This window comes from Dendrobates tinctorius, unplaced genomic scaffold, assembly GCF_039654945.1.
Source record: "Dendrobates tinctorius isolate UK_male_01 unplaced genomic scaffold, ASM3965494v1 ptg000162l, whole genome shotgun sequence".
Lineage (NCBI taxonomy): Eukaryota > Metazoa > Chordata > Amphibia > Anura > Dendrobatidae > Dendrobates > Dendrobates tinctorius.
This window is the reverse complement of record NW_027361829.1, coordinates 46694899-46718199: the sequence shown is the minus strand read 5'-3', so window position 1 is coordinate 46718199 and position 23301 is coordinate 46694899. Positions and strand designations below refer to the sequence as shown.

The 23301-nt window shown below is 43.3% G+C and overlaps 1 protein-coding gene across 6 annotated transcripts in view; it reads right to left on the bottom strand.

Moving 5' to 3' along the window:
* The window catches only part of HERPUD2 (HERPUD family member 2), a 100066-nt gene that overhangs the window by 42951 nt on the left and 33814 nt on the right, over positions 1-23301 (bottom strand). For 5 of the 6 annotated variants that reach the window (XM_073550006.1, XM_073550002.1, XM_073550004.1 and 2 more), the window contains 6 exons: positions 22719-23069; positions 12179-12256; positions 10725-10838; positions 9780-9940; positions 6596-6715; positions 1506-1817 (listed from right to left, as the gene is read on the bottom strand). In XM_073550006.1, coding sequence (XP_073406107.1) covers positions 1506-1817; positions 6596-6715; positions 9780-9940; positions 10725-10838; positions 12179-12256; positions 22719-22865 — 932 coding nt within the window. In that variant the 5' untranslated portion in view covers positions 22866-23069. The remainder of the gene's footprint in view (positions 1-1505; positions 1818-6595; positions 6716-9779; positions 9941-10724; positions 10839-12178; positions 12257-22718; positions 23070-23301) is intronic. The other variant, XM_073550005.1, reaches the window with a different exon arrangement.

The window sequence follows — 23301 nt, the reverse complement described above, 5'->3', positions numbered from 1 at the left end:
GCATTGTGGGCCGTACTGCTTTTTATCAACTTTTCTGTTACCTCAACTGGAAAACAGAATCTCTCCTCTGAACTGCTGTTTGATGACTCAGTCTGGTCCGAGTATCCCAGGTCTGACCCCGTAGGCTCCTCTAGTGTTGAATGGCAAGGACTGGACCTCTCTTTCCTCATATTACCACTATCTGCAGGGGGCCCAGTGCGCTAACAGTCTTTCGTACTTCGGATCTGATTAAGGACCTTAGACTGGCCGAAAAACTAGGGGATTCTTCCGAAATTGTGTCAGGACTGTATAGAACGAACAATTTCTTTATCCAAGCCCTCTCAAATTGCTGTCCACGAAACTGGGTACTCCCTATGATTCAATATAGTTCTGCACTTCCTAGGGACCCTCTATTTGCCATCCCGCCAATAATAGAGAGACCGAGAGCAGAGGCGAGATAGGAAGACAGAAAAAAAAAAAAAAAAAAGAGAAAGAAACGAACATTAGCATACTGTACTTTCTCGTAGCTCACTCACCACTCCAGATCCAGATGATGCTAGTAAGGTCTCCTCCGGAGACCATCGACTCCTCCTTCCTGGCACTGTTATGGTTCGCCCTTCTGCTGCCCGAGTGGCCACTACTGCTGCTGCGACGCGGCTGCTGGGTTCCTTGCTTCTTCCAGTCATGAGGACATGATGGGTGTTTTTTGTCCTGCTTTTGGGGCAACTCCTGTTGCTCCTGCTGCGCTGGCTGTAGTTGCTCATGTGACTGAGCCTCCATTTTGCTAAATACTGCCTGCCGGCCATCCCCTTTCATAGTCACATGAGAACTGCCGGCCAGCATGCACAGCCACAGTACCACACCCATCATTCCGGACCACATCTGGAGAGTCATCCAGATGCAACTTCCGGTACGCGCTCTGACCTCACGCTTAATCGGTACACGTGCTCACCCGATGGAAGACGCTCACTGCAGCGCCGACAGGTGAGCTCCGCGCTGCTTCTCTTTTACTTCCTCGGCACGCCAATGCACTCGGGGAAGCGTGGCCTGGAGACCCCGATGTCCAGCACCTAAGCGCTCAGGGAGGGCACGGCATCATGGCCTCCGTGGCTCCACCAGCACCTTGGTGGAGGCCGCAGCAGACCCCTGTCTGCCAAACCTGACTGCCCTAGGGCATTCTCTTCTCCATTTCTTCAACCCATGGTATGGTAGAATGCCTCCCCACGCTCACCCAGGGAGGGCACATTATTGTGGCCTCCGAGGTGCTACCAGCACCTGGTGACGGCCGCAGCAGACCCATGTCTGCCAAACCCCGGCCGTCCCAGGCATTCTCTTCTATCTTCCAGATCTTATCCTGAGGGTTCCCCATCAAGGACAAGAAACTAACTGATGCAGAGAGAGGAGCCACCCTTTTTTTTTTTTTCACTGAAAAATATATTTACTGAGAAAACTGGTAACATGTCCAATACTTATTTCACCAGCTGTATAGTAGAACATACATAGCTAACTATGGAGATTATACTTACATGTACACAAGTATCATAGCTCCCATAACCATGACAAAGCGGCTAAATGAAGAGTAAAAGTACACTATACTGAGAAGTATAGCAGCTCGGGATACTGTATACATCCAGTCAAGCCAATCGCGGTTAATATCTTCTTCATTCATTACTGGACCTCCTTGAGCATTCATTTGAACATTCTGATTCACCTCAGGTGCAACGTTTGGAGCTGCTCTTGGAGGGTTAGGTGGCGCGCGATCAGAATTTATGGCAGGAGTGGCTGGTGGCTGTTCTACTGCATTACCAGGAGTCCCTTGGCTGGAGGCAGCTGCCTGACTGATCAAGGAAACAAAATTTTATATTGTTATAAAAATTAATATGTGTGCTATAAAAGATAATGAAAAAAACCCTGTTGTATCAACATAAATTACACAAAACTAAAACTAGTTTAAAGGGAACCTGTCACCAGGTTTGGCTGATATAAGATACGGCCACCACCTTTAAGGGCTTATCTACAGCATTCTATAATGCTATAGATAAGCCCCCGCTCCGACCTGAAAGATAAGAAAAATGACTTATTATACCCACCCCGGAGGCAGTCCGGTCCGATGGGTGTCGCAGGTCCGGGTCCAGAGCCTCCCATATTCTTGTGATGCCGCCCTCCTTGCCTCACAGGCTCCTTGGCATCGAGCTCCTGTGCAGGTGTAGTTATCTGCCCTGTTGAGGGCAGAGCAAAGTACTGCAGTGCACAGGCTCTGGGCCTCTCTGACCTTTCTCGGCGCCTGCACACTGCAGTACTTTGGTCTGCCCTCAACAGGGCAGATAAGTACGCCTGCGCCGGAGCGTGATGCTGGGAAACTATGAAGCAAGCAGGAGTGTGGAGATCATAAGAAGATGGGAGGCGGCGGACCCAGACCTGCAACACCCATCGGGTGAGTATAATAAAACTTATTTTTCAGATCAGATCAGGGGCTTGTCTACAGCATTATAGAATGCTGTAGATAAACCCAGAAAGGCAGTGGCCGTATCTAATATCGGTCAAAACTGCTGACAGGTTCGCTTTAAAGGGAATCTGTCAGGGTCAGCCGTCCTAAGCCATAGGAAGCTGAATAAAATGATACCTTGGTATCTACAATCTGGTTCAATTCCATAGAACTTCAGGTTTTTCTTATATACAAGTGAGCTGTTAAAAATCTATGGGGCCAGACACAGATCTGCATGAGAATCTGCCTCCAGATCTTATTTTAAATTAAAAGGAGGTACTACCAGTATGAGACATTCAACTAAGAAAACAGTAGAACTGAACTGAGTCTCATAACCCGCATATTAGATGCTGAAGTTCTCACAGCTCTGGCTGCCTGCAAGATGGAAGCTGAAGCACAGAGAACTTCTGCAGAGGTCAGTTATAATCACACACAGCTCTGCAGTGAGATCAGGAGAGAAGCCATTACATGTTACACTTGAGACGCTCCTTTTCCTTTATAATCATCTCTGGAGGCAGATTCTCATGCAGGTCAGTGTCTGGCCCATAGCCTGGAACAACTCATTTACATATAAGAAATCAGTGGAATTCTCTGAAATAAGATATCGAATAGCAGATAACAAGAAATCATATTAAATCAACTTTCTAAAATGTGCATACCCATGTAGATGAATTACGAGGGTTGATTTGGCTCACACAGATTCCCTTTAATTGGGTCGACCACTATCCTGACAACCCCTTTTCAATCATATTCCTCCACGTAAAATACTCACCTCAGGTGCCAGCGTGAAGGCTCTCGTGACGTTATGGACCGATCCAGTCTTGCTTCGTTTGGACAAATTGACACCTGAAGAGAGTGAGAGCAGCAGCGCTCACTTCTTCTGAATGTCGTTTTCGTCCCAATGGGAGCGAGCGTAAAGTAGTCCTTTGACAACCGCTGATTCACATTGTGTCACGAGAGCCCTGCAACCAGACAAGCCCCAGGAGATCCAGTACGGATATCACTGGAAGAGCATCGGCACTATGTCAGGTGCAGGCTGACATTTTACATGCAGGAATAAGCTGATGGAGAAGGGTGGTCTGAGTAGTGGTTTCCAAGTAATGGTGAAAACCAAAATGAGAATGCCAACGTCATTGGGAAAGACAGCGGCACAGAGCGGGAGAGCTACCAGAGAGCCATAAAACAAACATAGTAGATCATCTTGACTGCATCAATCATTAAAAATGAGGTAAACATCTTTTATCATAAAGATCACCATGTTTAAAACCTCCAATCATAAAACATTGCACAGAAGCTTAAAAGCAAGTCAGTGAAAATGTCAAGTTTAAACTGCTCTCACCTCTGCTAAACAGGCCTACTTTACATCCCTTGTATCTTCCTTATTCCACAACCCCAAAAAGTTGTTCAATACTTTTAACTTCCTCCTCCGCCCACCACTGCCCCCTCCGACTTCCCTAATCTCTGCCGAGGCCTCTGCCGCACACTTCAAAAACAAGATAGACCAAACACGGAAAGTTTTTATTGCTCAACCACCACAACCTCTTTGCACACCAGACCAATGCCCAAACCCCATAACCTCCCTATCTAACATCACTGAAGGGGAGCTTGCTCATCTTCTCTCCAAATCACACCTCACCACTTGTGCACTTGACCCTATCCCATCCCACCTCCTCCCCAACATCACCACCACTCTTATCCCATCCCTAACCCACCTCTTCAACCCATCACTAACTTCTGGTACCTTCCCTTCTGCTTTCAAACATGCCACAATCACACCTATCCTTAAAAAGCTAACCCTCGACCCAACAGCCACGTCCAGCTATCGCCCAATATCGCTGCTCCCATTCGCTTCTGAACTCCTGGAGCAGCATGTCCACGCTGAACTTTCCTCCCATCTCTCATCTAACTTGCTCTTTGACAATCTACAATCTGGTTTCCGCCCCCATCACTCCACTGAGACAGCCCTGACCAAAATTACCAATGACCTACTTATAGCCAAAGCTAATGGACAATACTCTATACTCCTCCTTCTAGACCTGTCCTCTGCTTTCGACACAGTTGACCACTGCCTCCTACTACTGATCCTCTCCTCCTTTGGCATCAAAGACCTCGCCCTATCCTGGATCTCCTCATACATTTCCAACTGCACATTCAGCATCTCCGACTCTCACACTACCTCCTCATCCCACCCTCTCTCTGTTGGGAGTCCCCCAAGGGTCTGTTCTAGGACCCCTACTCTTCTCAATCTATACACTAGGCCTGGGGCAACTCAAAGTCCCATGGATTCCAGTACCACCTTTATGCCGATGATACTCAGATCTACCTCTCTGGCCCAGACGTCAGCTCTCTGCTGTCCAGAATCCCGGAGTGTCTATCAGCCATATCCTCCTCCTTCTCCTCTCCCTTCCTCAAACTCAATGTGGACAAATCTGAACTGATCATCTTTCCCCCATCTCACAGATCTTCCTTACCCGACCTATCTATAACAATTGACGACATCACGCTTTCCCCCGTACCAGAGGTCAGCTGCCTCGGAGTAACCCTTGACTCTGCTCTGTCCTTAAAACCACACATCCAAGCTCTCTCCACCTCCTGTCGCCTCCAGCTCAAAAATATTTCCAGAATCCGTCCCTTCCTCAACCCTCAATCTATTAAAATGTTTGTGCATGCGCTCATAATCTCCCGCCTCGACTATTGCAACATCCTTTCCTGTGGCCTCCCTACTAACACCCTCGCATCTCTCCAGTCCATCCTTAACTCTGTTGCCCGACTAATTCATCTCTCTCCTCGCTACTCCTCCGCTTTTCCCCTCTGCAAATCTCTTCACTGGCTCCCATTCCCTCAGTGTATCCAATTCAAATTACTATTACTGACCTACAAGGCCATCTATAACTTGTTTCCTCCATATATCCTTGAACTAATCTCTCGATATCTTCCCTAACGTAATCTCCGGTCCTCTCAAGACCGCCTTCTCTCCTCCACACTTATTCGCGCCTCACCCAACCGCCTCCAAGACTTCTCCCGAATATCTTCCATCCTCTGGAATTCTTTACCCCAACACATCCGACTATCAACCACATTTGGATTCTTCAGACGGAACCTGAAAACCCATCTCTTCAGGAAAGCTTACAGCCTACAATGTCTCCCGCTGCCTCCCCACCACAACTGGAGCTACCGGCTGACTATCACTAGAGCTGCTGCAACCCCCCAACCGACTGTCTCCTTCCCCACCATCCTGTAGAATGTAAGCCCGGAAGGGCAGGGTCCTCTCTCCCCTCTACATCAGTGTGATTGCTAGTTTGTTTACTGTAGGTGATATCTGTAATTTGTATGTAACCCCTTCTCATGTACAGCACCATGGAATCAATGGTGCTATATAAATAAATTAAAAAAAAACAAACTAAGCACTAACCTTTTGGCTAGCATGTACACGTGTCCTTTGCTGTGCTTAATTATCCATTAAAATAAAAGCCTACGCTATGTGAAGGACAGTAAGACTAACAACACACCCATCAGGCCCAAGTACCAGGAGAAGGGTCTCAGTTACCAAGACCTGAAGGGGTCACAAAAGTTGATGGACAGTGCTGCTCTAGCTGGCAGCATAATCAACTCCCTAATCACACCTTTGATTTTTATCATTACCACAATTATTACTCACATCTCCCATAAGCCCCCAGTGAATTTCAATGCTGAAAAGAAAATACCGTATTTTTCGGATAAGATGCTCCGGATTATAATACACACCACTGCGCTGTGTCCCCGGTGGCAGTGCGATGCTGCGAGGGGGCTGCCGACATTTTGTGAAATGCCAGTACCTCCGGCAGTTTTTCCATGGTTTCCTGTGCGGTGGACTCCAGGAAAATGGCCACTGGGAGGCGGCGCAAGTGCAAATGGAGATCTCGGCACAAAGATCTCGGGAGATGAGATCTCAGAGCTGAGATAAGGTATATACGCATTATAAGACGCACCCCCATTATCCCCCCAAATTTGCATCTTATAATCTGAAAAATAGGGTACTTGCATAGGATTGTAGGTAGAGAAAAATGTGAAATGTGTTAGTTTTATTAAAAAAGTATGTTCTTGACATACAAGCTGTTCTTTAAAAAAAAAAAAAGGAGGATATGAACCTACTACTGCATGTAGTATTGTCGTGCATATATCTGTTGCCACCACATCATCTGTAAGGGGGTGAAGGCCAAATAAACAGGAAATCCAGCTGGTGCTGCTTGTGCAGGGACGCTCTCTACAGATCTAGGATTTAAAAAAAAGAGATTAAAAAAAAAGGGAGTTATGACATTTAAGTAAAAAAAAAATCTTGTGTAATATAAAATATATATATATATATTTATATTACACACACATCTCTATACCTCTATTCTATAAACTACTGACATGTCTTCGAATTTCCAAATACTAAATTTTGTATTTATTTTCAAAAACTGAGAAATAGTCACAAAAAAAAAAAAAAACCAATTAATGCTTGCAGACCTCAAATAATGCTAAGAAAAGTTCATAATCATTTAGAAACAACAATACTAATGTTTTGACTCAGGAAGAGTTCGGAAATCAATATTTTGTGGAATAACCATGATTTTTTAATCACAGTTTTCATGCATGTTGGCATGGTTTTCACCAGTCGTTCACACTGCTTTTGGGTGACCTTATGCCACTCCAGGTACAAAAATTTAAGCAGTTCTTTATTTGATGGCTTGTGACTATCCATCTTCCTCTTGATTACATTCCAGAGGTTTTCAAGGTCTGGAGACTGGGCTGCCCATGACAGGGATTTGATGTGGTGGTCCTTCATACACACATTGATTGACCTAGCTGTGTGGCATGGTGCACTGTCCTGCTGGAAAAACCAGTCCTCAGAGTTGGGGAACATTGCCTGAGCAGAAGGAATCAACTGCTTTTCCAGGAAAAACTTGTATGCGGCTTGATTCATACATCCTTCGCAAAGATTAACCTTCCCAATTCCAGCCTTGCTGAAGCATCCCCAGATAATCACTGATCCTCCACCAAATTTCACCGTGGGTGCAAGACACTGTGGCTTGTACGCCTCTCCAGGTCTCCATCTAACCATTAGATGACCAGATGTTGAGCAAAGCTGAAAATTAGACTCATCAGAGAAGATTACCTTACTCCAGTCCTCTATGGTCCAATCCTTCTGGTCTTTGGCAAACTTCAGCCTGGCTCTCCTTTGCTTCTCATTGATGAAAGGATTTTTCCTCGCTTTACCTGACTTGAGCCCTGCCTCTAGGAGCCTGTTACGAACTGTTCTTGCCGTGCATTTCACCCCAGCTGCCATTTGCCATTCCTATTGTAGGTCACTTGATGTCATCCTGTGGTTGCTGATTGACATTCAAATAAGATGACGGTCATCCCGGTGAGTGGAGAGTCGTTTTCACCCTCTGTCAGTCTGTAGCTTTCTTGTAACCAATGTCTGCTGCTTGACCTTGATGTAACGGACTGCCGTCTTAGAAATTTTAAGGATGGAGGCAACATGACGCTCACTGTATCCCTCTGCTAGTAAAGCAAGAATTGAGGACATCTTTTCCTCACTCAAGACTTTTCTTTTCAACTCCTTTGGCATGGTTAAAAGTTATTTTTTCATTCCTATTACTTTTGGGATATTACTAGCACTTATTTTGCCATCCAGTTGTCCTATTGCGAGAGGATTGCGAATACCACAGCAGGGTTTTTTATACTTTCTGTTAAATAAGATTTGGTTCAGGTGATCACCTATCAGAAGCACATTAAGTAAAATGAGGTGTGCTCTGATTGGAATTCAACTGACACTGGAATGGAATGGCTCTCAGACATGTTGAGAAGATGATTTTTAGAAAACTATGCAGTCGTCTCTTAATTTTTGCCAGAGCTGGCTGGCTGTATGTATGTATGTATGTATGCTCTCCTCAGAGATGGTGAGACAGTGACTGGCGTTATTGTGAATGGCCGGTATGTGTTGCAGAGACGGGGGGACGTCCTCTGCATTGTAAGCCCGAAATGATGTTGTTCTGGGACCTGTAATCCCACAAGTATTTGTTTAATTTTAAGGATGACTTACAGGGTAAGTCTGTGAGTTGGGCAGGACTGGCTAACCACACACACCTCCCACCTATGGGGGTGGCTACAGTGATATAATGCGACTGTGGGCTGGTCACATGATGAGGTGTGTAAGGTCCTGATGGCCTGTGTGCTGGAAGGTCCTGGGAGTAGGACCGGATTCCTGAATAGCACATGGAAAGGACCTGAAGGCCTTTGTGTTGGAAGGTCCAAGGTGTGGACGGACTTCCTGAAGAGCACATGGAGCGGCCGTGTATGTGCAGAGTCTGGGACGGCACTGCGTTGGGGAAGCTACCATCCTTTTGAGGGTCTGCAAATGACGGGTGGACTGGTGAGCACGGCATTGTCTGGGACGGTGATCCCAGTTAGGCAGTTTCCCTGGGAACCACGACTGACGAGGAGTCAGTGTGTGCTAACGCCAGACAAGTGGGTTATGGGCAGACAAGTAACTGCCATTGGAACAGACTGTTGGTACTTGTTATATTCCATGGATGCTAATGAACTGTGCGGTCACCCACAGTAACTGGAAGAAGTGAGGTCCGGCGTGTTTAGTGACTGCGAATTAAAGCCATGTACTAAGAAGTGTTATGGACTATGTGTTAAGCCTGTGATATATAATACGGCCTCAAGTGGTTTATGATGTCTAAATAAACCAAATAGACTTTTTTGTGAGAAAAACATGCCTGCGTGCCTTCATCCGGTTGCCAATCGAGTGTCCCCCAACACAGGCAGTGAGTGCTATCTTAATAAATATATATCTTAATATATATCTTAATAAATATATATCTTAATATGTATCTTAATAAATATATATATATATATATATATATATATATATATATATATATACACACACACACACACACACACATACACACAGTATATATACTCACACACACACATATACCGTATATACTAGTGTATAAGACGAGATTTTCAGCCCATTTTTTGGGGCTGAAAGTCCCCCCCCCCCCCCCTCCTCTCGGCTTATACACGAGTCATATACCTGGGGGTCGGCGGGGGAGGGGGAGTGGGGGTGTCAGATCATACTTACCCCCCATAGACGAGTATAATAACAGCTATCTTGTGTTATGCACAGCGCATTGGGGGATTTATATACAGCATTCTACAGGTAGAATGCTGTATATGAGCGTGTACAGGTGCTGGCCCTACTTAAAGGGGATCAGTCACCAGGTTTTCCCCAAATAAAGTTAGTGAAAAACCATTCACATCAGTAAATCAGACTTACGGTTGTCTGTTGAATTGAAATGAGTGGTTGTGCATGGCATGTGTATACGTAGGAGGATTATGGCGAGGTCTTAAGTTTTCTTCATTTCTAGAATTTGATGCTGTGGATGACATATCGCGTCTTGTAGATACAGATGGAGATGACCCTGAGTGTTCTGAATTCTGAAATAGAAAGGACAGATAATCTGGCTAGCAAATAATGGTACAAATAATAAATAGGCATTAAATAAACTAACGTAAGTAGGACATAAAAAAGGAACAAACAAAGGTATCCATCATATTAAGGGGAGAATAAACCCTATCTGACTTTACATATGGAAAATGAACACGTTTTCTGGATTAATCACCAGTCAGAAGTGACAAAGTATCCATAATGTGTTATTCTTTTTCAAGAAAGGCATCCAGAAACACCATTTAACATTTTTATATCAAGTATTACACTATCCGCTAGCAGAGTTTCATAAATAAATAATTGCCTCTTACAATAAATTAAAAAAGACTAAGTTCACTTCATGTCTCCACTTGAGAGGGCTCATCCTTATTTGTCTGCAGCTTCAGTAATATTAATAACTTGCCCATTGTTTCCTCTGTTACATCATCAGACAACAGATACCACTCATCATTGCCCTGCTCACTTCCAAACCACCTCAGGAGGCATCACCACAACTAAATCTGGGAGCTTCATGGCATGGGTTTCTACGGATGAGCAACAGAATACAAGCCTTACATTACCAAGCACAATCCAGATTACTGAAAGGAGTGGTTTATGGGAAAAAAAAAAAAGACGACACTTCTCTTCCATACAAAAGCATGCGGCCCCATTAACATCTGGGTGCATCAGTATTTGGATTAACAGCAGCTTTCCTAAAAATGTTCCTTGTCAAAAGATTCCCATAGTGCAGGACCAATGAAAATGGCAGGCTTTCAAGCCTCTCCATAAACTTACTGATCTACTGCTGGCCTTTTCAGCTCTAGTGCTCTCTCTGCTGGTGCTTGGTTTAGGGGAATTTGGTGGGGTCCTGGAGGCACATACTAAATGAACCATGTGGTATTCATCCTGCTGAAAAGAGAAAAAATAAAAGTCCAAATCAGCATAGTAACAGGCAAAATATCCCGAACCAAAGTCTGGTTAAATAGAATGAGGATGGTGGTAGTGGGGGAATTCTAGGTTCCTCAATTGGCATACTGTATGTACCAGTGTTTGCATGCAGAGGCGGACATAGTGTACCTGCAAACATGAACGATGATGGAAACCGAAGTGGAAAAAGAAGCACAAACAAAAAGATGCAAGACAGCGGTATAAAATAGGATTGTGCAAGGATTAAAAACGTTATAGCCCCGATTCATCAAGACCGGAGATTTTCTTGCCAGTTTTGATGAATAGATGTGTAGGAGACTCATGCCTCTTACTGTATAGAACGAGTGGTGTGCACCATATCTGGTCATAAATTAGACTAGATGTGGCATCGTGTCCCACTGCCAGTACATCCAGCACCATCTGCGCCCAATCCTGCAACTTTTCAAAGCAGTTTATTCCAGAATTCGGGCAAAATTGTTTTGATGGACCAGGGGTCTAAGTTTTTCTATCACAAATATTTTGGAAACCACGGTACATGCCACGTCAGAGATCAGCGTAGATTTTCTCTACTCTCGTTTGCTAGTAAAGCCTTCACCCTGGAGTGCATGGTGGGGCATGTGAAGAGACATCCACGTAGTCTCCATTAGGTATAAATAATAATAAACGGGTGTGCCTAAGTTTTACGTTACCTGGATGGCAGCGCTGGAATTTAATCCTCTCCCCCCCCCCCCCTCCACCGCTTATATAAAATTTATGCAATCAGCAGTGCTCAGCTCACTCTGAGATAGAGATATAAAATATAGATATGAATATCTATATCTCAGAGTAAGCCGAGCACTGCTGATTGCATAAAATACTGTATCAGTGCAATGCTTTTAAGTGATCGATGGGGGTCTAAGAAATTAAAATGAATTAACTTTCTAGCTAGCCTTTACAGGGGTAAGCCAATAAATGGCCTACTGTATAAAGTCAGGTTTTTAAGCTACATGTATTTAAAGCACCAATCCAGCTTTTATTTCAGAGCTGGAGTGGTACAACTAATCCAAGTTCTCAAACCCTAGTATAATACATACCAGCCACCATCTTCAGCTGTTCCGCTCTAGTTCCGCACCGCTACCTTGTAACCCCAACTTCTGACTCACCAGAAGTCAGAGGTATTGGTCACAAATACAGGTTCAACTCAGAAATCAGCCAATCCTGCAACATAATGGTATTTTGGCTGGCATGCTTTAACGCTCTGGGTTATACATCTTGTAGACACATTGTTTAAGGACGGGGAGCGAGGATAAATGAGAACGCACAGCAATATTATGAATACTTACTTTCCTGAGAACATCTTCCAAACGCAAGTGATCAAGGAGGAGTTTGCCAGAATATACAAGTCGTTGATCCTTGGTTAGCTATTGGGAACATGACAAATGAGACTGTAGTATATTAAGCCGGATTCTTTGGAAATACAGCACAAGGTATAATTATCTAATACAATAATTTCAATAGTCACAATGATCCAAGTATATAGAAGGAAAATGTGGCATTTGCTAGTAAAGCCCCTTTCAATGCTATCAATAAGACACTGCCTTTATCACACATATGAATCAATGCAAAAGCCACTTTAATTACACGGTGATGCCCAATTTGCCAGACTTAATAAAGAAAACACAAAATGATGGATTATCAATCCAAACTCCTGGTGAATTTCTTAATCTATACCATTATTCCAGGTCGTCACTTTAACCACCATTGTGGTACGTCAATTTTGTATGGTACAGTTTCCAGTGACCGTTCCGGATCAGACCTTCATCAGGCTCGCTCGACGGTAGTATCCTTCTGTGACTTTTTCCAGTATTATGCCATGGTCACCACTTTTCAAAAAGAGTGAGTGGGCTTAGAGTAGAGACTGGGGCAAACTGCAGCCCCACAGATTTACAGAAATGGGTCTAAATTATAGTAGAAATTTACAAGAGCACATAGATGCCATAGAATTTTAGATTGTTTAAAGATAAAGTTAGTGCTTTTAGATTTGGTTTAACCCCAGAAGGTGGAAGGAGCACCTTAAAACAATTTAAAATTTACCATTTCAACTGACCATAGGGGACTTAAGCTAAAATCCCTCTATTTCTTACTCAGTTATAAAGTGCTTGCGCTGAAGCAATTTATTAAAAACTAGTTTATATTGTAACTATGATAAACCACCACCAAGACTGTATTGAAATTGAAGTATGTGAGGAGCAGCATTCTAATTATGCAAATTGTCTCTTCAGAGAGGAACAGGACTAAAACTCTAGTGCCACATATTGGAAGCAGCAATCCTAAAAGTCAATGTCGACTCTTTAACGAGCCTTGATACATTACTTAGGATAAAAACCAAGACAGAATCTCAATTTGCAGACACTGTGTTTCGGGGTACTGCCCCTCGTCAGTGCAAAGTGTGAGATCTGGTTTGGCTGTGAGAGAGGCGTCTGACCGATATCCAAGAAGTATCATTTCTCCTTGTGAAGAATGACATGCTAAGCATGTCGCGATGAGGAGACTTAAAGCCGCAATGCTCCTCTGGGAAATATGCTAATTATGCAAATTGTCTTCTTCTCTGAAGAGACAATTTGCATATTTCCCAGAGGAGCATTAGGAAACCAGGATGCTGCTGCCAGAGTTTGGTTCCAAAGTCTAAGTCAGATAAAATGGAAAATAACTTATTTTATTAAGTAATGCAGATATTTGGGATTTTTGTTGGTCATCCAAATTGTTCTTTATACGTATATCGAATGTGATCAAGAGCTATACAGAACAGGATTGTATATTTTCAAAGGAGACTGTGTGCATTTTATGCTCACAATATACATTTAATAGCTTGGCCCGTGCAAAATTTTCGCACATTGGTCGTCGGGGGCGCAGGCAATTTCAGAAAAAGCAAGCTGGTCAAATGTAAATGAATTTCATGAGCTGATGAACACAGACCGGTATTTATATATGTTGATTGGTAATACAATAAATTGTTTTGATAAGTAGAAGCCAAAAAATGTCTTCCGGTTGAGGTGCCACCTGCAGGTCACTGTGTCTTTCTGCAGGTTTATGAAAATGAATGTTTAAACTGTATTTAGTGATAAAATCGTGAATGTGTGGCTTGTTTGGCTATTTTCTTGCTGAAGTGAGCAAGTTTACCTTTCAAATTGTGTATCGTGTGTGTGGGGCGAAGTAATGAGCGAAAAAGCAGTGCATGTTTACAAATGTGTTGGTAGTGTGCTTTGGGGCACTGTGGTGCCACCTGCAGGTCATTTTTCCTTACTGCAGGTTTATGAAAATTAATGTTTAAACTGTATTTTGTGATCAAATCGTGGATGTGTGGTTTGTTTGGCTATTTTCTTGCTGAAGGGGGCAAGTTTACCTTCCAAATGGTGTTATTATTTGAGTGTGTGGGTGCAGTATGAACGGGGATACAAAGGACTCACCGAAAAACAAATAGAATAGATTCACAAGTTGATTTATGGATATATGATTTTCTTTTTAGCCTTTTTTTTTCTTTTTCTTACAAGTATTTTTGGAACAAGTCATAAATGAGGTTTTGTTTAAAATAATAAATTAGTTAATATCCTACTGAACCCTTAGGTGTGTGGGTCTTTAGAATGAGAACTTTGTTTCCATAGCTAAATTGTCACGGAGTGACTATCACGGTGTGACACGACCCAACGGGTGGTCGGTAAACGGACGGCATAAATCTCATACAACAGGGAAGTTAAAGATGAGAGGAAGGCCCTTCAAATAGGGAATGAGGGATGGTCACCACCTGAGCCTATCCCTGCACTTCCCCAACGTCATATGCGGGTCCTTCCTCCCCGCCGCCGTCAAGATATCTCGTCCCTATATGTCACCTAATACTGCCCTGGCTAGTGCAGTGGCCGGCAAGGAGCACTAGCCTCACCTCTGCAGATAATAAACACAGGGGGAATAGACAGACAACAAAGGGACAAGGTTACAAAAACACAACACTTAGCTTTTCTCTGCTGCAAAACACCGCACAGCAGGATAAGGGCACCAGATAAGCGAACTCAGCAGAAGCACCACTGCACCCAGAGAGCTCCTTACTCCAGCTTGGTCACTGCACATTGCTCTAACACCGACAGTCAGCTGATGCATCAGGTGACCTTTTAAAGGATGATGGGAGTGGTCACCGCCCACATCAGCTGACCCATCAGCAATGCAATTACACCAGCTTGCCAGCGGGGAAAAACTGACATAACTCCTGCTTGCCTGAAAGGAAAAAAGTTTTAACTTAGTGGAGCCTAAGCTGCCACAAATCCAAAAATGGATTGTGACATGAATGTATTCCTCCTTAATATTTAATATGATCACATGATCTGTTATCACTGATTTTTTATTCTAACATCTGTCAAGATGTCGATGATTGGTTATCAGCACTTTTTGAATAAATCATTTTTCTGTACAGAAGCTTCTTTTGGGCATCTTGTTAAGACAGTTGAAACATTAGTGCGCTGCCATTGCATAGAATACATAGTTCATACAGTTAAGACAAAATGTGCATCAAGTTCAACCAAAAGAAAAAAAATGATAAAGGGAATGGGGAATATGTACAACTAAAATGCAAGAACCAGTCTGCCCCAGAAGAAATAGCCTTTCCTTCCCGATTCCCTTTGAGTACATACTTCCATATTTACACTACACCATAGGGTTATTGTGAGGCAGTGACCCGTGTCACAGGTAGGGGTCACTGTTTGTTCTCACCAGGATGCCCATGGAGGTGTATTGAGGCCACGAGGGGGAATTGCAGTCACAGGCATAGCTGTGATTGCAATGGTGAAGCAGTGACCGGTGTCAAAGGTAGGGGGTCGCTGTTTGGGCTCCCCAGGAGGTGAACGGAGGCGTAAGAAGGCCACAGGAGTGAATGGCAGTCACGGGGGTAGCTGTGATTGCAATGCAAACTAAAAATAATAAAAATAAGTGCTTGCCTTGGACATGCTGGCTGTAATCCAGAGGATATCAAGGACTGTGTACGGCTGTGAGCAAAGAGACTAATACGGCACTGCAGTCGCCACAGTTACTGGTCAAAAATAAGTCCAGCGTGTTTAGTGATTGTAAAAAGAAAAAAGTCTGTGTAGTATGTAGTGCGGTGAAATGGACACCAACACTATGCACTAATATGACATACACTTGTGAGAATTGGACTTTAAAAAGGAATCTGTGACCTCATTTTTGCCCTATGAGATGCGGCCACCGCCATCATGGGGCTTATCTACAGCATTCTGTAATGCTGTAGATAAGCCCCCGATGTAACCTGAAAGAGAAGAAAAACGAGTTAGATTATACTCACCCGGAGGTTCAGTCCAGTCAGATGGGTGTCGCGGTCCGGTCCAGCTCCTCCCATCTTCTAGTGATGACGTCCTCCTTCTTACTTCTGCTGCGGCTCCTGCGCAGGCGTACTATATCTGCCCTGTTGAAAGCAGAGCAGAGTACTGCAGTGCGCAGGTGCCGGGAAAGGTCAGAGAGGTCCCGCGCCTGCGCACTACAGTACTTTACTCTGCCCTCAACAGGGCAGATAAAGTACGCCTGCGCAGGAGCCACGGCAGAAGGAGGACGTCATCGCTAGTAGATGGGAGGAGCCGGACGGCGACACTCATCGGACCGGACCCCTGGGTGAGTATAATCTAATTTGTTTTTCTTATCTTTAAGGTTACATCGGGGGCTTATCTACAGCATTACTGAATGCTGTAGATAAGCCCCTGATGGCTGTGGCCGCATCTCATAGGCCAAAAATGAGATGACAGATTCCATTTAATGCTGTGAAGTAACACATTAAAGAGACTTTGTGGGTCACTGCCTCCTCACTGTAATACGATGCTAGCGGTGCACTACAGTTGTGTTTACAGCTAATATTAGTACGGTAATAACAGGTTGCCATTTCATTCTAGATTTAAAAGAAGGCTGAAGAGGCGACGCCTTCATTCACAACTTTTGGCTTTAGTCTACTCATTATATCCACCATGCTTCTTTTTATCAAAACTGGAGTCGGAGTGTTGGTGTCCATTTTGGTGGAGTCGAAGTTGGTACAAAATGGATGGCGCAGACTCAAAATATATAATAAATTGGGTTCAGTACAGGATGTGCTGTAAATGTTTTCTTTATTTGGGAAAGTTATGAAATGTCCTATACATGCCTGTTCTGTTCCTGATCTAAGGATCTAGGCTTTTAGTTGAGATGAATCTGTGCTGCACTTTATGTACATGCTCAGTAGTGACCAGTGCTGTGGAGTAGGAAGCCTGGGAAATTGAGGAGTCGGAGTTGGTGGTTAGGCTTACCGACTCCACAGCCCTGCTTTTTTATAAATTGCCTTATTTTGTTCCCAATTTTAATTTTCCATAATCTCTTAAATTTTAGAGTGCTGCCATCTCCAATATTTACCAAAGACAGACAAATCTTTTGCAATTTGAATTTGCCAGTTCCCTGTATTGAAGAAAAAAAAAAAAAAAACAACGCAAGCATCTTGAAAAGATATATGCAACACTGAAATCTAGCATCGGATCCATCCCCATCAATCACTAACAAACAAAGCTTTAATAGTGCTAAAGTGACAACAAACATGGAAACTGGTAAATGCAGGAGAAAAATGTGGGCAATATGAGCTACTGTATGTGGTCCGAGGCTCCGGTGGGTCTCATGGCCAGATTACCCCCCTTACCCTCATAGTAGTTTTTTTTTGCCACCATAGGCAGCATACATCGCAGGGCAAAAGCGCAAACCTGTAGCTTTGCGTGCAGGAATACAGAAGCGTATTGTAGTTGGAAGAAGCCATTCTTGACCTATCGCTCAGGGCTCTCCGACTCTCCCGGTGTTGACGTATTCGCACTGGCAGCATCATGCAGACCATACCTGCTGGCTTAAGATGCCTAAACCACCGAAGAAAGCAGAGCAACCGGGGAAGGTGGGGATTGTCTGGAGAGGTAAGCGATTTACTGTACATCTTTTTTTAATGATTTGTGGGATCGGAGGGTAGAGGACATGAAGGTATAAGAAATGGGGTGGAAGAGGACATTTAATTATAGTGAAATGGGGGGTGGGAGAAGCACAATGGTGGGGGGGTTGAGGACTTGAAATGTATTGAGGGAAAAAGTACAGTGGCTAACTTATACTTTTATTAGGAGGGGGAAGTGACTAATTATAGTTGACAGGGGGCACAGTGCTGGCTTCTCAGCTAATATTTTGAGTAGTGGGTTGAATAGTGGCTAATTACATATTAGTAGGAAAAAAATAGAATATATATCATTGTCCCTTATATAATATTTATTGTTCTGCATCATGGGCTAAATAAGGGAAAAAAATATGGTGATACGTACGCCACTTCCTCCATTTCTTTACGCCAACAAGTGTACTCCAGAACAACTGTGTGTACATCACGTGACCTATCACATGACTTTCCAAAATATGTGTGACATGTCACATGATACATCAAGGGCTGGGCGTGCTCTAAACTGCCTTGGGCCCTGTCTACCCTTCATCCAACAATGTGTTGATAATAAGCAAGAGTAACCACACAATAACCATCTTTACAGGTGTTAAATGGGTTGTCCGGTCCAAATCGATAAGTCTGCAGTCACTCTGTTTGACTGCAGACTTATGAATCCCCGCAGTGCACGCACTTGTGAGGATTTGCCGATTTCTGACCCGGGACTGGAGGGAATGTATGCGTTATACATGCTCCTTGCCAGTGGGTGTGGCATAATTTCACACACTTGTATGGAGCGAGGCAGCGCCCTCAAGTTGTCATCACTAGAAGGGACGCGTCCTCGCTCAATACAAGTGTATGAAATTATGCCACGCCCACTGGCAGGGAGCATGTATAACTCATACATATCCTACGGTTCCAGGTCCGAAACCAGCAAATCCCCGCAGCACACAATGCGTGTGCTGGAAGATTCATAAGAGAGTGACTACAGACTTATCAATTTCGACTGGATAACCCTTTTAAAACACACACACGCGCGCGCGCTATCTGTACAGCTTTTTTTTTTCCTTTCTAATCTTATGCCTTTATCTCTCTCACAGCTGTCACTATCCAGATTCACCACAAAATGGCTACTGCATTTCCCGCTTCAGCTATTATACAGACTATAATAGTCCCTCCTGATCACCTGTCATGCACCATGTGATAGCTGTAGCGCATTATGGTGAAGTTTGCTTGGTTGTACCCAAGGTCATGGGAGCCATTTCTGGTTTAATACAAATTTACAATATTTGCCATGTGTTTTAAAATAGCAGAAGTCATTTAAGGCAATGGAGACAAAGTGAATTGCAAATTGTGCAAATTCAACAGGTTCTGCGAGTTCCTAAAAACCCAACACAATTTGGATTTGTATCAAATCAATTTGCTCATCTTTATCTTATATTAACTGTGTCTAGAACTCCGGAGTACCAATTTCTCCCGAGTATGCCAATACCCTATATGTCATGGTACACTACTGTTTGGGTACATTGAAGGTTCAGAACGTAAGGAGTGCCAATTGGCTTTAGGAGTACACAATTTGCTACAGTGGTTTCAGGTTGTCATATTGCAATTGCAGAGCCTCTGAAGTGGGAGTAAAGTGGAAACCCCATGTTGTGGGGTATGAGCACAGAAGTGACCCCCATGTTGGAAACTAACTCCCCAAGACAACCATCAAGAGGGGTAGTAATCATTTTGATCCCAAAAGTGTCATGTAATATTACTTTTTCACAATAAAGATCACTTTAAAAAAGTGATATTTTGAAAACTAACGTTTCCTATTTTTTTTGTGTTTTATGTGTAATGAATTCTAGTCTTTATTGGTACCAATTTGAATCAACTTTTTGATCATTTTTTTTTTAAAGTTTTTCTAAATGACAATTAATATATAGTTTCACATTTTATAACTGTTTTGAGTACGGGACAAAAACAAAACAGTTTTACAGTATCACTCCGTACATGACAATATCAAATGTGCAGTTTTTGTGGTGGAGTTGGGTTTTAACAAATAAACCATTATTAAAAACAAAATTTGTTTTTAATCCCCCTTTCTTACAATAAGCACTAGTCCCTAAAGGGACTTAAACCTGTGTATGGAGTCACAACATTTGCTGCTCAGTGCAGTTCCTGAGATTTGACTGTGTCTGTTCTATCGCTCAAAGGCCATGGTCCAGTGATCGCATTGTGGGGGTGCCGATTTTCTGTCAGCCTGAGGGATCTCCCTTTGTCACACTCATCACATGCCGCTATCCAGTCTCTGAACATGCTGCAGGAACTCAGCTATGTATTGCAGCTGGCTCTTGCTGCAGATGGTACAACTCCTGTGCCATCTACCAGCCATAACTGTAAGCCCGACTGAGTGACCAATCACTCTGCGCTGATGCACTGTAGAGCCGGCTGGCAAAGTCTGAGTGATGACTGTACCTGCACAGGCAAGAATCTACGACCAAAAGGCAGCTCCCAGAGCAAATAAAATGCATTTATTCTTCACACTGGACTTTCAGTAAGGAAGCCATACATCTTTGTAACAATATTGAGGGACAGATTAATGATGCTATCTCAAATGATAGTTTCCCTTTAATACCAAACTTGTTAATTCTTTATGCAGAGGGAAAAAAAAACAGCAATTCTGTGACAGCTCTGATCCAGAAGAGATCGGCACCAGGCAGAAACTACCTGCCTGCTGGTTCAAAGCACCATATGAAAAAAATATTTAAGAAGTCACGGATAACCATTTTAACATTTGAGAAAGTTTGCTATTTATGTGCTGCACAAATAAAAAGTTAACCTTATTCTGTAGATCAGTATGACTAAGGCAATGCTAAATTAATAGTTTTATGTTTTAGAACAATATGTAAAATGTTTGGAAAAAAAAAAAATTTGCTTCTGTGTCATCCGAGTCATAGGTTTAACATTTTTTTCGACAAAAGATGTATGAAGGCTCACGTTTTTTTTTCCTTTAGATATTATTGCTATTAGACAGTGAGGGCTGTTATGTATCCCCCAGAATGTCCTTAGAAGCATACTGAGCCACTGGAGTGCATTGTAATCACAGCCACAGCTGAGGCTACCGGGCAAAGTAAAAGTAACTGTGGACTGGGTTAAGTTATTTGAGTTAGTTTAGGAAAACCTGTCTTGGGATTTTATACTTGGAGAGATCTGCAGGATGGTAGTGGGACGGATCTCTCCCTCCAGTCTGGGTCTTACAGGTGGACTATGCCCACTGTTTTCATTGAAACCTGCCGTTAAGATTTGGGTGCATCAGTTTGTGTTTGGATGTCACATAAAGAAAAGCTGGAGGTGCTGTGGATGTATGTCTGGCTTTGTGAAGCCAACACAGGCCAGAGCCAGCGACAATGACGAACACGATAGCACCAGAGAACCTTAGGCCTCTTTCACACTTCAGTTTTTTGCATCAGTTATAATCCGCCAAAAAGGCGGACAAGCGGATCCGTTCTACTTCAGTTTTTTGCATCAGTTATAATCCGCCAAAAAGGCGGACAAGCGGATCCGTTCTCAACTGATGTGAACGGATGGCACAGGATCCGTTTTTAGACGGATCCTGAAAATGAAGAAATCGCTGGAGAGAGAGAGAGAGAGAGAGAGAGAGAGAGAGAGAGAGAGAGAGAGAGAGAGAGAGAGAGAGAGAGAGAGAGAGAGAGAGAGAGAGAGAGAGAGAGAGAATTTTTTTTTTTTTTTTTTGTCCGGCACCCAGAAAGAAATTCGGGTTAAATCAGTGTTTGCAGGATCCGCCAGAGGAAAAAACGTTACAAGCTCCGTTTTGAAATTTTTGAGGATGGTGACGGACAGCAACTTTTGGCGGATCCTCACAAAAAACGGATGCAACGGACAGCAATCCGTCACAATCCGCCATTAATGCAAGTCAATGGGAAAAAAACGGATCCTCAAAAAAAATTTGAGGATCCGTTTTTTTTCAAAACCTGGCGGATTGTGACTGATTGTAAAAAACGGAAGTGTGAAAGAGGCCTTAAGGGGGTACAAGTGCCAGCGGCCCTGGACTTGATTTACGTATTCCCAGCTGCAATCCGGAGATGAGCCATTTCATGTGAAGAATTTGGACAATAAAGGACATTTACTTACCTTGCCTGGGTCACTGTCTCACTAAATTCACGGGTGGAAATGCCGCTGCCTTACACTGTTCACCTACTTAAACGCTGACAGCACCATCCATGCTATACGCTCATCTGAACAAGCCCCAAGATGTGCAAACAATGCTGTGACGGGAGGTTACACAAAATTGGAAAGAAATACCACTAAGTATCATCTAGAAGGGTTATTACCATCTCTACATATTTATTTCAGTCCACAACTACAAAATTAACTCCTTTATCAGAAGGTTTCACATTTTGGTTTCACTAGTACATACAATAGATCCTCCTATTTTCCTTAGCCCAAAAGTCCAGGCATCTCAAGCGTTTCTTCAGGCTGCACCTGTCGCAGCCTCAAATGGGCGACAGCAGCCATCTTGGCTTATTTCTTAGAGGTACCATTCAATTTGGCACACTTTAATCTTGAAACCGTTTGTATAAAACTTATTTCAACTGCAATAAGGAAAATTGAACAATCCTGCTTGTGTACTTTTTAAGTGGCTTGGACACTGGCAACTAACAAGCATGATCAATCTAGTAGCAGAGTGTTGCCTGAACCACCAATAGCTTTTGTAAGGAATCAGACATCTCAAAAGCTTTGCTGACAAATTACAATGGCTTATATTTAAAAGATCCCCTCCTTTGGAAATAGGATGCCATGTCCATACAGCACCTTTAAAAGGCTGCTAATCAGTGCTGACCTGCGCAGTCAGCAGTGGTCCAAGCATTTGCAAGGTGCTGTGTTTAGAGGTCTACAATACCTACCGGTTTGCTGGGGTAAACCTTAGAGAGATGAGTTTTTAGTTTCTCCACTGTCCAGTCTAGGAAGCAGTTAATGGTTTGGTCATCATATTTCTGATTGGGAGCCTTAATCACCAGAGTCACAGGGTTATCCATCACAGCTTGTTCCATGGCAATTGATAAACTTTCCAAGCCAGTCCTTTTACAAAAACCCCAGTATTTCAAAAAGCCAGCGCCATTGTAAAATCCCCCTGTGTTGTCACATCACTGTAGCTTCTCAGACTTCACAAGTGGCAGCAATGAAGAAGCATAGAGCACACCGAGCAATATGACTGCCCATTAAGAGATCTTTAAAAGCGGTTTCTCCATAGAGACCTACAAAGAAAAAAAAAAGACATTCAATGATACATTGTGAAGTGTAGTTTGGAGAGAAATACAATAAGATGAACATAATTGATAAATATACTCAATACCATAATTAGATCGTAAAACCGGGGAAAGGTGAAGTTGATGCACCCCATCCTAATTATTTTTATTATGCTATGCTTACATACACAATCATCACTGTCCCCATTGGGTCTCACAATCTAGATTCCCTATCAGTATG